Source organism: Sciurus carolinensis, chromosome 2, assembly GCF_902686445.1.
Source record: "Sciurus carolinensis chromosome 2, mSciCar1.2, whole genome shotgun sequence".
NCBI lineage: Eukaryota > Metazoa > Chordata > Mammalia > Rodentia > Sciuridae > Sciurus > Sciurus carolinensis.
The window spans coordinates 21420419-21436507 of NC_062214.1; the positions used below are offsets into that span (position 1 = coordinate 21420419).

At 44.3% G+C, this 16089-nt stretch overlaps 1 protein-coding gene across 1 annotated transcript; it reads right to left on the minus strand.

Moving 5' to 3' along the window:
• Nucleotides 1–783: 783 nt before the first annotated feature.
• On the minus strand, nucleotides 784–11529 carry Rab5if (RAB5 interacting factor). Its single transcript, XM_047538969.1, has 4 exons — nucleotides 11205–11529; nucleotides 9671–9774; nucleotides 2800–2929; nucleotides 784–1163 (listed from the first exon to the last, which is right to left on the minus strand). The coding sequence occupies exons 1-4, from the start codon at nucleotides 11316–11318 to the stop codon at nucleotides 1122–1124; spliced, it is 390 nt and encodes a 129-aa protein (XP_047394925.1). The 5' UTR covers nucleotides 11319–11529; the 3' UTR covers nucleotides 784–1121.
• Between the last annotated feature and the right edge of the window lie 4560 nt (nucleotides 11530–16089).

Here is a 16089-nt window from a genome sequence, read left to right on the forward strand (position 1 = left end):
GCTGCTAACCAGCCCCACCTACAAGGTAGAAACCACTACCAGCATCAAGAAGGAGAAACAAGTCGTTTTACGAAACCATACAAGTCTGGTTCAGAATAATGGTACATCCCCAGGGGTGGGCCTGTGGCTTAGAGGGGAAAGGAGAGCTGAGGGGCTGATGGCTTACCACACCAGTAGATCCTGGGTTGTCCAGCTCCATTTGACCCCCAGAGCAAAGAGAAGGACTGCTGATAATCCAGGTCCTTGAACATCCCCCATCAAGCCCTTCTTTGCACAGTCTCAGCTCTCTAGTTTTGTAGCTTATCATTCAATCCTAGCCAAGCTCTCCCAATCACCCTGGTCTTGCCACCTTTTGACCAAATACAAACTGACGTTTTTGAGCCTATCACACTGTAGGCCAGTTCCTTTCTCAGTGCTGGGCAGGGGCATCAGAAGGGAGGAAGTGCTCTTTCCACAACCCCAAGACCAAGGTCATCCTGCTGCCCTAAAGAGAAAAACACCTGGCTGAAGCTGCTGAGGGAGCAGAGGGGAAGGAGGGACAGGCAGAGGAGGCACCACCTCTGATACTTCTACTTGGTTCCGAGGCTACAGGTGGGTAGGAAAGGTTTTACCAGGTAGCACAGGTTCTCAGTTAAAGATTTATTTATTCAAGTATCTGAAAACATTCTACAATGGAAACTGTTACCAGATGCTGCTTGTACTGTGCTAACGACCACGTACATACTGCCATACTGTTTTCAGAAGACTTGAAATGCCACTGATAGTTAAAAATTGTACACCTGATGGAGAACCGAGGAAGACAATTTAATGTTTCATCCCGATCCAGAGGTGCATCAAATTAAATGACAGCTCCATTCAGCAAACAGCTGTTACATGATGGTATCCAAGAAAGTTGGTGATGGACAAATTCAGAAATGCTTCCCCCAAAGGCAGATAATTCTTTAAAAAGTTTCAGGTCACAACCCTTGCAGAAAACACTGACGCCCAACACACTGATTCTTGGTCCAGGAAACACAGGTCTTCCAGGTTCCATGTGGCTGGGGTGTCCCAACAATGATGTTTCTGCTGTAATTAAGTGGGTCCTTTGGATTGGACAGGGAGCAGGTGGGAACTGTACACCTTCAGTCATAGTGAATGGCAGTGTAAAAGATGATCCAAATGACCTAGAGAGGAGACAGACAATGTTGATGTCACCTGGATCAACAGAGCTCCCCAAGTTCATAAGATGAAAATGTCAGATGAGCATGTGCACACAGGGCACTCTCCAGGGGCTATCAATGCTTTACCTGCAGGAGACCTAAGTTATCTCATCAAAATGAGCTGTCTCAAACCACTAGGCTGCTCCCTAGGCTCCCAAAGCCACCCTCTGAATACTCCCTCCCCTCACCAAACAGCACCCTGAGCCCCAGAGCCCAGGGAGCAGAGTATCATGGGGTATATAAATGGAGCTGATACAAATAAAGCTGTACTGCTAGCAGGTGTTAAATTTACTAACAAGTGTAAAAATAAAATGACCTTCATACTTTTAGCTTCCATCAAAGCAGATTCTTTTAAAATATTTTTTTTAGTTGTAGATGGAAACAATAGCTTTATTTCATTTATTTATATGTGGTGCTGGGGATCAAACCCAGGGCCTCACACATGCTAGGCAAGCGCTCCACCACTGAGCCACAACTACAGCCCAAAGCAGAGATTCTTAAACTTAGCTGCTTGTTGCAATCTCCTGGAACCATTAAGAAACACAGAGATGTCCTGATGCCACTTCTCAAGGTTTTATTGGTTTGGACCAGGGTCTGGACCCAAGGGTCAGTGTATAATTTTTAAAAAATGAATTTTAAAGTATATAATTCACATTCCATGAAGTTTACCCTTTTTTAAAAGCATACAATTCAGAGGCTTTTAATATATTCACGAAGTTGTGTAGACATCCTCACTAACTGATCCCAAAATAACTCTCCAAAAAGAGTCTGTTCCTATGATTAGTTATTACTTCCCTTTTCTTGCTCCCCTCAGCCTCTAGCAACCACTAATCTACTTTCTGTCTCTATGAACTTGCCTATTTTGGACAATTCACATAAATGTAATCATGCAATATATACGGTCTTCTATCTGATTCTTCCACTTAGCACTGTTTTCAAGATTCATCCATGTTGTAGTACATATCAGGACTTACTTCCTTTTTATGGCTGAATAACATTCTGCACGTTTTAACTATTATGAATAATGTTATAAATATATTTTTAAATGTTTCCCGGTTTCTAATATGTAGCCAAGGTTGAGAATCAGATGCAGAAGCTGACGATGTGTCCTGGATTTACACATTATAGGGAGACTGTACAGCACCTCACATCACATCTTTTGGGACAACCTGGCTCAATAGAGTTCATGTCAGGAGTCTTGAAAAATGGCACCTCAGTTGGCTATAGTGGCACATACCTATAATGCCAGCCAGCTCTTGGGAGGCTGAGGCAGGATTGCAGGTTTAAGGCCAATTTTGGCAATTTAGTGATGTCTTGTCTCAAAAGAAAAAGAAAAAAGGCTGGGGAGTTGGGGATGTAGCCCAGTGGTGGAGTGTCCCAGTACTGACAAAAAAAAAAAAAAGGTACTCCAACCATAGTACACCTTGATCAGTGGGCCCAGTAAGAATGGTATCTCAGGGGGCTGGGGATATAGCTCAGGTGGTAGATTGCTTGCCTGGCATGCAGAAAGCCCTGGGTTCAATCCCCAGCACTACAAAAAAAAAAAGAATGGTATCTCGGGAAATGAACGGAACCTGCTCTAAAACTACCAGCTACATACCATGAACAAGGCAAAAGATGTCATAAAGCCTTCTTTTGTTAGCTCCCAGGTGCCACCATATTCTTCTTCATCGATCTGTAGATAGTTGCTGAAGTAGAGGTACAGGACTCCTGCATTGATCAGGCAGAATCTGGAGTGAGGAAGACAGGCACCAAACACAGCTTAAGCCTAGAACACTCAAAGCTCCCACCAGCAAGGTTCGGCTGTTAGAGCACTCACTGTGTTCCACAGCTCACGGTTTATGTTTGCGTCTCTCCCACCAGGCAGGGGTGACCTGGAGAGAAACAGGTTTTGGGCTCAGGAAAACCAGCTCAACATGTCTTCCTTCGTTGTTTTGAGAGCTTGTGTAAGTCCCTTAATATCTGTAAAATGGGGAGGCTGAAGGCATGTGGCAGGGCAAGCTAAATACTACACGAAAATGCCCAGGCCCTCAGTGGAGTTGCCCACCTGACTGTGCTCGAGATTTAAAGAAAGAGCAACTATTTTTAGTTGCCCAGAAAACACAAAAATTTTAAAAATTTAAAGGAGGGGCTGGGGATGTAGCTCAGTGGTAAAGCAGTTATCTTGCAGGCATGAAGCCCTGCTTTTGATCCCTCACACTGCAAAACAAAACGAAAATTCAAAGTATACCAAAGTTTTCCAAGCCTCCCCGCCCTGGCAAAGTAAAACAGAATGACTTATACCAGACGTGGGCCTCCACATAATTCCAGCTGAGGGGTGGCTATGGGATAAATGTTAAGCTGCTGCTTCACGTCCTCGATGCACAAGGAGCAGCACATGCCCCTTGCACAGTTCCCTCGGGCATACACTCGTGATGTCCACCATCTGCTGCTGCATGTGATGCACAGGTGATTATGGCAGCTCTTTCCCTCAGCTCAACATCTATTAGGGGCCTAAGAACAGCAACTAGAGTGGAGCTGAAGCCAGGGGTTTGTAGACATCCCCAAGAAAGTCTCTGATCCCCAAAATGTATTTAGCCGATACAGGAATTGGAACAAAGTGGGCAGAAAAAATATCACCCTGTTCTTGTTTTCTTCCCCCATCCCAGTACCGGGGATTGAACCCAGCAGTACTCTTCCACTGAGCCACATTCTTAATCCTTCTTATCCTTTATTTGAGACAGGGTCTAAGATGCCCAGGCTAGCCAGGCGTGTGCCATCATGCCTGGCTTCACCTCTTGTTTTCACAAAGTTTTTCTATTTTTCTTGTGATCTTTAAGCTACTTTATCTAATTTAATGGGGGATCATGTGCCTCAAGTCACAACCCTTCTGAAGGCAGAGGGGGAAAAATGCAAAGATTGGGGTGTAGTTCATTGTGTGATTAGCATATGCAAGGCCCTGAGTTCCATCCCCAGAGCCAAAAGAAAAAAGCAGAGAGAACTGGTTCTGCCCAAGAGATAAAGTGTGGGCTGGTGCGAGGCAGTACAATGGTGCCTGATGGAGTGTCAACTGGCACGAGGGGTGAGAAGGAGACCTGGAGGCAGGCTGAGCAAGGAGGAACGGATAGGATGTGCAGATTTCAGAAGTCTAGTTTCAACAGTGAGAATGTGGGCTTCCTCACGAGTGAAAGGAATAGGGGTGGAAAAGACTGGTGTAGTCCTGTGCTCACATTTCAGGACAGGAGGGCAAACACAGTTTGAGAACAGGGACTGCACAGATAGCTGAATGAGGAGGTAAAAGGTGCCAAGGACTTTAAGCCTAAGGGCCCGGGAGTACAGTGGTTCCTACAACACAAGCAGGAGTCAGGAAGAACAGAGGTTTTTCTTGGACTTCAAAATACAGTCCTTGCCTTGGCCATGTTGTGACACATCCTTATCTCCTGCCAGAAATCTTGAGACCCAGCCAAATCTGGTCAACTCCCTCGGATAGCTTCATTTTGGACAGACTGACTTAGTGGCTCTAGCTGGAGACTACTGATAGAAGTTGAAAATGTCACTCAAGCTCAGATAATAGCTGGTCTGGAAAAAAACTGTGAAGTCAAGGAGCCAGAACAGGAGAGAGAAAAAGGCTTACAGGCTCTGCCCTCCTGGGATTACATACTAAGGAGAAAGTGAAGTCACAGAAACAAAGACACTGAAATTCAATGTTTGGTGGTCAGGGGGGAGAGTGAGAAAGATCACTAGTTTAAGGCCTGCCTGGGTAACTTAATGAGACCCTGCCACAAAAAAAAGGCTGGGGGTGTAGGGCTCCTGAATTCAATCCAGAAAAAGGACTAAAAGGGTCCACACTAAGCTTGAAGGATGAGTATAATTTGTTTTATAAATGAAGGAGAGTTACACAACAACTGTGTAGACGAAGAAATCAACGTACCAGATGGGGGTGGGAAAAGAACATGAAAAAGATTTTCAAATGGTTTTTAAAAATTCTATCCTGGGGAGGGGGGGGCGGGGGTAGCAGCTCCATGGTAGAGTACTAGCCTAGCTTGTGTGAGGCCCCAGGTTGGATTTCTGACATAGTGAAAATAAGTTTAAAATTAAGATTAAAAACCTATCCTTAAGAATTCCAGTCGGAATTTTAAAAGACAACCAATCTCTAATAAATAACCTGCTTTAGTGCTGGAAGACTGCATGCCAACAGTAATTAATGTACAACCCTGTTTTTAAGATTTGGTGGAGGAGCTGGGGTTGCGACTCAGTGGAAGAGTGCTTGCCTAGCATGTGTGAGGCACTGAGTTCGATTCTCAGCACCACATATAAATGAATGAATAAAATAAAGGTTCATCAACATCTTAAAAAAAAAAAAACAAAAACGATTCAGTGGAATTCAGCTGGGCGTGGGGGCACATGCCTATAATCCCAGCAACTCAGGAGCCTAAGGTAGGATGACTGCAAGTTCAAGATTAGCCTCAGCAACTTAGTGAGATGCTGTCTCAAAACAAAAATAATAAAATGAACTAGGTAGATGTAGCCCTGGGTTCAATCTCTAGTTTAAAAAAACAAAAAAAGAGGGCTGGGGAGATAGCTCAGTTGGTAGAGTGCTTGCCTTGCAAGCACAAGGCCCTGAGTTCGATCCCCAGTACCGCAAAAAAAAAAAAAAAAAAGTCAAAGAAATTCATTAGTTTAAAAAAAATTTAAGGCAGAAAAACAGGTGCCAAGGCACACACCTACAACACCAGTGACTCAGGAGGTTGAAGCAGGAGGATTATAAATTCAAGGCCAGTCTCAGCAACTTAGCAAGACTGTGAAAAATAAAAAGGACTGAAGATGTAGCTCAGTGATAGAGGAACCCTGGGTTTGATCCCCAGTACTAGGGGAGAAAGATTATTTTTTAAGAAGCATTCACTGAGCACCTATTACCATATGCCAAGCTCTGAGAGGGCTCCAGAGGTAGGAGGCAATGGGCACTGTCCCTCTCTGATAATACAAAACCTCAGTAGACATTATAAATTATAAATAAGAAGACCCAAGGAAATGGTTTCATATTAACTGGCTCTGATGGAGGCTACAACGGAGTAAATGAAGAGAAGCAAGCTGGGGTCTGGGGAGAAGGTCACAAGAAATGAGCAACAGGGGAATCCTGCCCTAAACCAGCTGGGTCAAACAAACGGAGGAGATGTAGAGAAAAAGAGCTTGGTCCTTTCAAAGAGCAGGGGGAAAGGTGCCAGCCAAAAGGAGGGAAAGGATTTGTCTGGGGTGAGAGACTGGCTCTGACAGACAGTATGGGACTGAATCCCAGAAAATAGGCAGTCCTAGAAGAGTGGCAGGGACTACGGAGAGCCATGCCAAGGTACGTTCGCTCCCACGCATCCTGCTTGCTGTTCTCTCAAGTTTTTTCTGTTTTGTTTGTTTGTTTGGTACCAGGGATTAAACCCAGAGGTGCTTAAGCCCTAAGTCACATCCCCGGCTCTTTATTTTGAGACGGGGTCTTGTCAAGTTGTTTAGGGCTTCGCTAAGGCTGGCTTTGAACTTGCAATCCTCCTGCCTCAGCTTCCTGAACTGCTGGGATTAGAGGCATGTGCCACCATGCCAGACTCAAGTCATACTTTACCACTCTTAAGGCTGAAACAGTTCTGGAGTGCCCATGATGTACCAAAGCATGACATTCAGCAATTCACTTGCATCATCTCATTTATTTATTATTTATCAATCTTACTGCCTTTCTTTTACTGAAGAGGAAATAGTCTCAGAAAGGTAAGCTCAAAATTATGTAGTTTGAAAGTGGCAGACCTAGAACTTAAAACAATTCAGAAGTCTTAAATTGCATGCTATTCCAGGTAGTATGATGGAATCCCATGCAGTCCTAATCCATCCTGCCTAGGACATGAACCATCCCTTTGTCTACCGTATCCACCCAGTACACGCTACCTACCACCCACTTGACTATCAGATTGACAGTGGCAATATGGCAGTACTTGTATTCAAGTAACTATTATTTTACTCACTAATGGCTCCCCAAAACGCAAGAATGATGCTGGAAATTTGGATATGCCAAAGAAAAGCCATAAAGTGCTTTCTTTAAACATTGTCTAACATTATCGCTGGAAGTGAAAGAGAGGGAGAGACACCATGTTCACGTAACTTTTATTACAACATATTGTTATAACAGTTGTTTTATTTTTAGTTGTTAATCTCTCATTCTGCCTAATGTATAAACATTATCATAAGTATATAAATATAGGAAAAAACAGTATACATATTGTTCAGTGTTTTCCATTGTTTAAGGAATTTACTGGAGATCTTGAAATATATACCATGTGGATAAGGGGGGACTACTGTACATTTCTTTTGTATTACCATCTTTTTTTTTTGGTACCAGGGATTGGACCCAGGGGCACTTAACCACTGACCCACATCCCCAGTTCTTTTTTGTATTTTATTTAGAGACAGAGTCACAGAGTTGCTTAAGGCCTCGTTAAAGTTCTGAGGTTGGCTTCGAACTTGCAATCCTCCTGCCTCAACCTCACAAGCCACTGAGATTATAGGTGTGCACCACCTTGCCTGGTTCTTTTGGGTTATTTTCTGAGAAAATAGGCAATTTCAATGTTTGAAATGTATTTCATTCCTTATACCCAAAAGGAAGGGAATAGTAAGAGACAGGATCATCCCAAAACAATCAATATGGTTTTCCATGGGAATGGAACACTTATATTGTCTATATGAAGAAAAAAGGTAAGGTCCTCCATTTCCACAATAGCTTGCCTGTGATTCATACTGGTGTTTTCTTGTTCTTTTTTTTTAGGGTGTTTGGGATCAAATTTAGGGCCTTGCTTATGCTAGGAAAGTGCTCTACCTCCATGCTGCACCCCTGAGTCCCCTATGATTCATATCTTAAGGCAACTCCCACACATCTTTTTAATTTAATCTGATGGGCACACAGACTTACTTTCATTAGCTTGTTAACAAACTGAGCCATGACGAGGGGCTGTTGTCAAGTGTGCTGCCACTGGCCAGAGGAGAACAATAACCTGTAAGGTGCAGGGTGCAGTGGTGCACACTGTACAACCAGTTATGCAAGAGGTTGTGGCACAAGGATCACAAGTTCAAGGCCAGCCTGAACAACTTGTCAAAACCTGTCTCAAAATAAAAAAGCTGGGCTGAGGTTGTGGCTTGGTGGTAGAGTGGTCACCTACCATGTGTGAGGCCCTGGGTTCGATCCTCAGTACCACATAAAAATAAAGTAAGGATACTGTGTTCACCTACAACTAAAAAATATATTTTTAAAAAATAAATAATTAAAGGCACATGCCTTTAATCCCAGCAGCTTGAGAGGCGGAGGCAGAAGGATCACGAGTTCAAAGCCAGCCTCAGCAAAAGTAAGGCACTAAGCAACTCAATAACACCCTGTCTCTAAATAAAATACGAAATAGGGCTGGGGATGTGGCTTCGTGGTCAAGTGCCCCTAAGTTCAATCCCTGGTACCCACCCTGTCAAAAAAAAGAAAGAAAGGGGGAAAAAAAAAAAAAAAAGGCTGGGGATATAGCTCAGTGATAGAGCAGTTGCCTCACAAGAGCAAGGTTCTGGTTTTGACTCTTAGTACCACACACAAACACACACAGAACAACAAAACAAAAAATGTAAAAACGTTTGGGTTTGCCAATATCCTACTTTGAAGTTGCTTTTAAATTGTACGGAACTGAAATAACTTCAACTAAAGCTAAGATTCAGCACAATGCCAGCACAAGGGAGACAGTCATCAAGTACAGAAGTTCCTCTATTTCCTAAACTTCTACAGGCACAAAGGTTGCACCAGAATTACAGTGTGTGCTGTCTATAATATGGTAGCTTCTTGCATAATGTTATTTTAGACTCATGAATGAGTAGACTGGCCCAGTCTTCAGAAAGGTAGCCTGCCTGATCTGAGATGCTCCTATGCACAATGAACTGAGCATCAGACCCAGGAGTGCCACAGTGCAGGACGTTTCTTTGTTTTAGTCATTACACACACACACAATTTCCAAATAGCAATGGCTCTTTCCATAAAAGGAAACAAAACCTCTATTTAAACAGAAACATAGCCAGGCACAGTGGCACGCCTGTAATCCCAGACCCACAGGAAGCTGAGACAGAACGACTGCAAGTTCAAGACCAGCTATGACAACTCAGCAAGACCCTGTCTTAAAATAAAAAATAAAGGATTGGGGATGTAGCTGAGGTAAGATGCCCCCCAAATTCAATCCCTAATACCAATAAATAAATAAATAAAGAAATGTAACCAAGCTGGGTGAAACACACCTGTAATCCTGGCTACTTAGAGGAGGTTGAGGCAGGAGGACTGCAAGTGTAAGACTAACCTGAGAAGTTGGGGAGACCCCGTTTAAAAAAAAAGTGTGCAGGGGGTGCTGCTGGGGATATAGCCCCATGGTAAAGTGCCCCTGGTTTAATTCCCAGTCCAAAAAAAAAAGGGAAAAACAAACTGAAAATCCAAGACTTACCCTGCTATTCCCAAGAAACCTCGCAATGGCAAAACTCCCCAAATGACACCCAGCACCACAGCAATGATCTGTCGGAACCAGTAGATCACATCTAAAAATTCATCCTGTAGAAAAGACAAATAATGCATGCATTATCTGAAGTGGTGCCATAAGATAGCTCTAAGTGGAGAAACAGAAAAACTTTCTACTAAACACATCTTCAGGGAATTTCTCCCCGAAAGCAATGGTATATAGTTCCCACATCACCTCTTATGTACACTAAAATGTGGTTGGAAACAATATAGACATCTTAAATGATAACTTCCAGAAATTAAATTTTTAGAGGTCACTTATTTTTTTTTTAAGCTATATAAACGTAATGACTTATAATGAAGTGGCTGTAATAATAATTGTACTACTGGTCACATATAACATTTAGCTGACCAGGGAAGACCTACAGTCCTTGGGTAGAAGAGTTATTAACCTACTCAGTACCACCTTTCTGTACATGGGATTTTTGAGCAAGTCACAAAAGAAAGACAAGATCAGAAATAAAATTTTTGGAGGCAGGTGACAACACATCTAAATTCCATAGAAGGAAATAAGACTCTGGTTTCCAATTGCCCTAGATTTCAGAAACCAGTCCTTATACCAGGAAAGAAAGAAATGACACAGCAGATCACAGAGACTGCAGGTTTTGCAAGAGCTGGGCAGGGCTGGGGGCAGGACAAGGGCACCTACAGAGTGCCTCCCATCCCCCCTTACCAGAACTCAAGGAAGGAAAACCCAAGTTCAACAGTCCAGAAAAAACAAGACTGCAAATATAATATTCTTTTCAAACCACCTGCAATCAAGCTGTTTGTGATAGCCCCTTCCAGATAGATCATGGAGCAGAGTCAGGAAGCATCCATTCAGCTGCTCTGTATGTGGCAAGCAAGAACATCCTGAAGCCCCAACCATGTCTTACACATATTTGGTGGCAATTCTTACTCTTTCTCTCTTACACACACCCCCAAAAGTGACCGCAGACTCATACTCATTAAGGTATTCAGTCTCTCTTACTCAACAATTAAGCAATGGCAGCTCACCACTAGCGAGCCTCACGTTCTAAACTTTCATGCATCACGGCACAACCCACTTCAGTGATAGTTTGAGTACTCGGGGACTTTGCATGGAGAGCACCTGGCACACAGAGGATTCAGTAGAAGTCTGGGACCGTTATAGTGTGTGCTAACTTTCTCAGATCCAATTGGGAGTCAAAGGCGGAGGCTTAATCGAATTCAGCTCACTCACGCCGAGCAGGCACACGCCCTGCCCACAGATGACAATTCTGCCCCCATCTCGCAACTTCCGCGTGACCTGGCGGCTTCATCCAGAAGCAAGCCCGGCTGTCAGGGACGTGCCCGCCAAGTACGCCCCGGAACCCCTGGGGCACCCGCCCCACCATCCCACTCATCGCGCCTGGGCGGAGGTGGGGACAGGCCCAGGCACACCATGCCGTCCCCCCAGCCCCAGCCAGCTCCTCGAACCTGTGCCTGCGCCAGGCCCCCCGCACCTTGTCCTCCCAGGCCGCGTCGCTCCGCAGCACTTTGCTCCAGACAGAGACTTTGAGGGCCCCGTTGGCCAGCTGCGGCTGAGGCGGCTCCTCCTTCCGCCGCCCGCCGCTCATCCTCCAGTCGCGCCGCCCGGGCCGGGCCTGGGGCGCGCGGGCCGAGCCAAAGAGAGTCGGGGTCTGAGGTCACGAGTCACGGCGCGCGGTGCGGCGGCGGGAGCCGCAGGTTCAGCTGTCCGGTCCTACGGCGCGCTGCGGGTCCCTTCACTTAGCCAAGCTGCCGGGCTCTGCTCGCTCACCGAGCAGGCACCGCGGAGGGAGGGGCAGCGCCGCGCTACGTGCCCCCCGTCGACGTGCACACGCAGCCAATCCGTGAGCACGCAGTTATCTGAGCGGAAGAACGGCCGTCGCCTCGGTGCAAGCGCCCTACGCGAGGCGGAAGTGACGGGAAGCTTCCGCCCGGGGCGCGGTAGGGTGAGTGGTAAGGGACAGCGCTTGCGGGGAGGCGTCCCGAGCGCGCGGAGGCGCTGTGGAGATTGAGGAGCCCCAACAGAGAGAGCGTAGGTTGGACGTGAGCGTCGCCCGGTCAGCTACAACTGGTCCCTTGAGCCAGCGGCAGGAGAGGCCCTACCTTCCTTGAAGCGGCCTGGCCACCCACCCGCCTGCAGAACCCAGACCTTTCTTCCCACGCTGCTCTCAGGATTTAGCTCCTGCTCGTTCCTCCCTGAACCTGCAAGTTCCGCAGGACCTTGTTCAAGATGTTAACTCTTCGTTGTGACAGCTTAGCGGCTTGTCTTGTCCGGCGCCCTCTTATGGCAAATGTGAGCCCTGAGACCCCAAGAGGGGAAATGATTTCCTAAGGCAAATTGGAACTAGCTGAGGTCTCTTCGGGGAAATAGGACAGAGAAAATACTTTATAAGGTGTCAGGATGTCTGACTGTTCATCTGTTGTGCCTTCATTATGTGCTGCTTCACAGGGTATGTTTCTGACCAGCAGCAGCTGCATCTGCTGGGATGCAAATTCTTGGACCTCACCCTAGATGTACTCAATGAGAAATTGGTCGAAGGTATCGGTGTTTTTAACAAGCCCTCCAGGTGGTGCCACGCACACTGTGCTATGTAGTGAACTGAGAGATCGAGGCACATCACTTCTGTGCAGTGGGTTTATAGAGGCCAAATAACTTGCCTGGAATCTCTCCCAGTCGTTGGATCTGACTAAAATCTGCCCTCTTAACTTTTTTTTTTTTTTTTTTTTTTGTACCAGGGGTTGAACCCAGGGGCACTTAACCCCAGCCCCTTTTTTTTTTATATTTTATTAGAGACAGGGCCTCTCAGAGTTGCTTAGGGCCTCGCTAAATTGCTGAGGCTGGCTTTGAACTCGGGATTCTCCTGCCTCAGCCTTCCGTCGCTGGGATTACAGGGTGGCACTGCGCCCATCTCTTCTTAACTCTTTAAGACCTAGATTCATTAAGGTCAAAAACGCCCTTGCTGCCTGTAATCCCAGCAGCTCAGGAGGTTGAGGTAGGAGAATGGGAGTTCAAACCCAGCCTCAGCAATTTAATGAGACCCTAAGCAACTCTGTGAGACCCTGTCTCTAAATAAAATACAAAAAAGGACTGGGGATGTGGCTCAGTGTTTAAGCACCCCTGGGTTCAATCCCTGGTTTAAAAAAAAAAAAAATGCCTTTGCATATGCCAACATTCACCTATAGTTAGGTCTTCGCTTTAGATGAGAAACAATCTCCTACGGAGCTTTTACCCCAATATCTTATTTGGTGTTTTCCACTCCAGTTCTACTCTTAAGATCTTGCCTTAGTAGATTGAGTGAGGCTAGACCCCAAAGGTGATAAACACTACAACAGACTTTACTGTCTAGAACTAATGGAAGGGACTTAACTTGATATAGATGCACAAACTTAGTACTAGTTTTCACATGAATCTTGTTCTTTTCAGCCCTGCCTCTTTTCGGAATCAATTCCCCTCTCATATTCAATAGTATAGCCTAACCAATTTGCTTTAGTTTGGAAGAGTATCATTGGTATAAACCTCTTTTACAGACTCCCTGTTGGCATGTAGCTCTGGCAACAAACTGATCACTATATCATAGAAAGTTGGAAGAAAACCTAGCCCATGACCAAAAGGTAAGTTTTTACCCTATTTAGTCTCAAAATGAAGATGTATAATGAGGAATCCAATCTAGGGGAGATTAGGAAAGACAGCTGTGAAGGAAGAAGGTAAGAGAAAGAGGGAGGGGAAGGGGGAATACATTCAGGAAGATGAAACCATGTGGGCTAATGCTAAGGAATGACACCACGAGTAGGAAAAAGAGTGGGAAGAATCATGTAGAAAAATTTGTTTTTCATCCCAAGGGTGGGGAAAAGCCACCACAGAAAGGATTTGAACAGGTTAAGTGATCAGGTTTGCATCATAGAATGATCACTGTGAGTCTGGGAACATAGCTCAGTATTAGAGTGCTTGCCTAGAGTGTGTAAGGCCCAGGGTTCATTCCCCAGTACAGCTAAAAAAGAAAGGTCACCTGGCTGCTGTTTCAGAGTGGGAGACTCCTTTAAGAGGCAATTAAATTGATTGGGTGAGTGTTGCTAGGACCCCGAAGATGGGCAAAATTATACTAAAAAGGGATCCTTTTCCTAGATGTGGTAGCCCATACCTGTAATTCCAGCTACTTGGGAGACTGAGACAGGAGAACCAAGAGTTCCAAGACAGCCTCAGCAACTTAGACTCTATTTAAGAAGAGGGGAGGGGGCTGGGCACAAATACTTCAGTGGTACAGTACTTGCCTAGCATGCCCAGGAGGCCGAGGCAGTTTGAGACCAGCCTGGGCAACTTCGTGACACCCTGTCTGAAAATACAATAAAAAGGACTGGGAGTGTAGCTTGGTCATAGAATGCATGCCTAGCATTTGCAACACCCTGGGTTCAATCCTCAGTAATTAAAAAAAAAAAAAAAAAGTTCTTTTGAGTTGAGGATGTAGCTTAGTGGTAGAGAGCTTCTACAGCATGTCTGAGGCCCTAGGTTTGATCCCCAGCACTGAAGGAAAAAAAAAAAAAAAAAAAAAAACTTGTATATTAAATAGTTTTTAAGTTGCATGAAATATACATAACAAAAAAATATATATATATAATTTTAACAATTTTTAAATGTACAGTTCAATGGCATTAAATACATTTACTTTAGCTGAGCACAGTGGTATACCACACCTGCGTTCCCAGGTACAGGGGAGGCTGAGGCAGGAGGATCTCAAATTCAAGACCAGCCTCAGCAACTTAGTGAAACCCTGTTTCAAAAGAAAAGTAAAAAGAGCGCCCCTGAGTTCATACCCAGTACCTAAATGAAAGAAAAAGAAAAAGAAAAAGAAAAAAAATCCAGTCATGGTGGTGCACTAATCTCATCCACTCAGGAGGATTACAAATTTGAGGATCACAGCCTCAGAACCTTAGTGAGGCCCTAAGCAATTTGGGAAGATCCTATCTCAAAATAAAATTTAAAAAAATTTTAAAGGGCTAAGGATATATCTTAATGGTAAAGTACCCATGGGTTCAATCCTCAGTGCCAAGAAAAAAGTACATTTCTTTATTGAGCAGCCATCACCACGATTCATTTCAGAACTTTTTCATCTTGTGAAACCAACACTTCATACCCATTAAACAGTAACTCCCCTTTCTCTAGCCCTTAACTGTCATCATTCTGCTTTCTATGAATTTGACAACCAGATTTTACCTCAGATGAGTATGGTTTGTGTCTCTGTCTCTATCTCTATCACACACACAAGTATTGGAAATATTTTAATCCTTGATCTCAATATCTTTCCATTTATTTGTGTCATCTTTAATTTCTTTCAATGATTTTTATTTTAGCTTCCAGTTGACAACTTGGTTAATTCCTAAACATTTTGTTATTTTTGATGCTATTGTAATTTGCTTTTCAGATTGTTCATTGTTAATGACTAGAAACACAACTTTTTTTGGGAGGGGTGTAGTTACTGGGGATTGAATCCAGAGGTGCTTTACTACTAAACCACATCCCCAGCCCTTTTTATTTTGAGACAGGGACTTGCTAAGTTGCTTAGGGCATCACTAAAGTTGCTGAGGCCAGCTTTGAACTTGCAGTCCTCCTACCTCAGTCTCCCAAATTCCGGGGATTACAGGTGTTCCCCACCACACCAGCGAAACACAACTGATTTTCGTGTTCACCCTGTCCTGCAACTTTGCTGAATTTGTTTATTCCAACAGTTGTTAGGTGGAGTCTTCAGTGTTTTCTACATATGAGATCACATCATCTTTGAAAATAGGTAACTTATACAGAAAATAAAAAGACCTTTTTATGTGATGGTTGTACTATATTTTTGTATTATGTTGTTAAGTCTGACTTTACCTCTGAGATTGATTAAATTTATATTTGCTTGGGAGTTGGAGAAGTTACAGAAATTTGTGTTGGAAGGATCCTTAGATCCTGCAGTGCAGTACAAGGTCACACAGTGAGTTAGAGGTTAAATAGCCATCTGAAACCTGATCCGTTTCTCCTCTTAGCTTTCTAGGAGTAGACAAAGCCTAGCTGGCAGCCAGTGTAGGAGCCTTTGCCTAAAGGTATTTATGGGACTCAGAATTGTTCCCTTTCTGTTTTCACCCAAAGCTTTCCTTATCTTAGGAAGTGGAGAATCTGGCTAAATCCCAGTGTATCCATCTGGTTAAAATAAACATCTTGGGTGGTCTGAGATGGAAAAGAACTTGATGAAGAGTGAATTTTGGAAGTGGGAGACATATTTGGAAGTAGAATACATTTTGTCTCTGTGAGGTATGGAATTTTTTTTTAGCACCAGTTGAACACATGGTCTCAGCCTCTGCTGAGTATTTCCTCCCAGCTGAATACTT

Bases quoted from the DNA above. Each gene is read 5' to 3' on its own strand.
- Rab5if (XM_047538969.1), bottom strand. From the start codon at position 11,318: ATGAGCGGCGGGCGGCGGAAGGAGGAGCCGCCTCAGCCGCAGCTGGCC. The intron at 2,930-9,670 runs GTAAGTCTTGGA...TCCTCACTCCAG, and splicing joins GGTTTCTTGGGAATAGCAGG to ATTCTGCCTGATCAATGCAG. The intron at 1,164-2,799 runs GTATGTAGCTGG...TCTCCTCTCTAG, and splicing joins CATCTTTTGCCTTGTTCATG to GTCATTTGGATCATCTTTTA.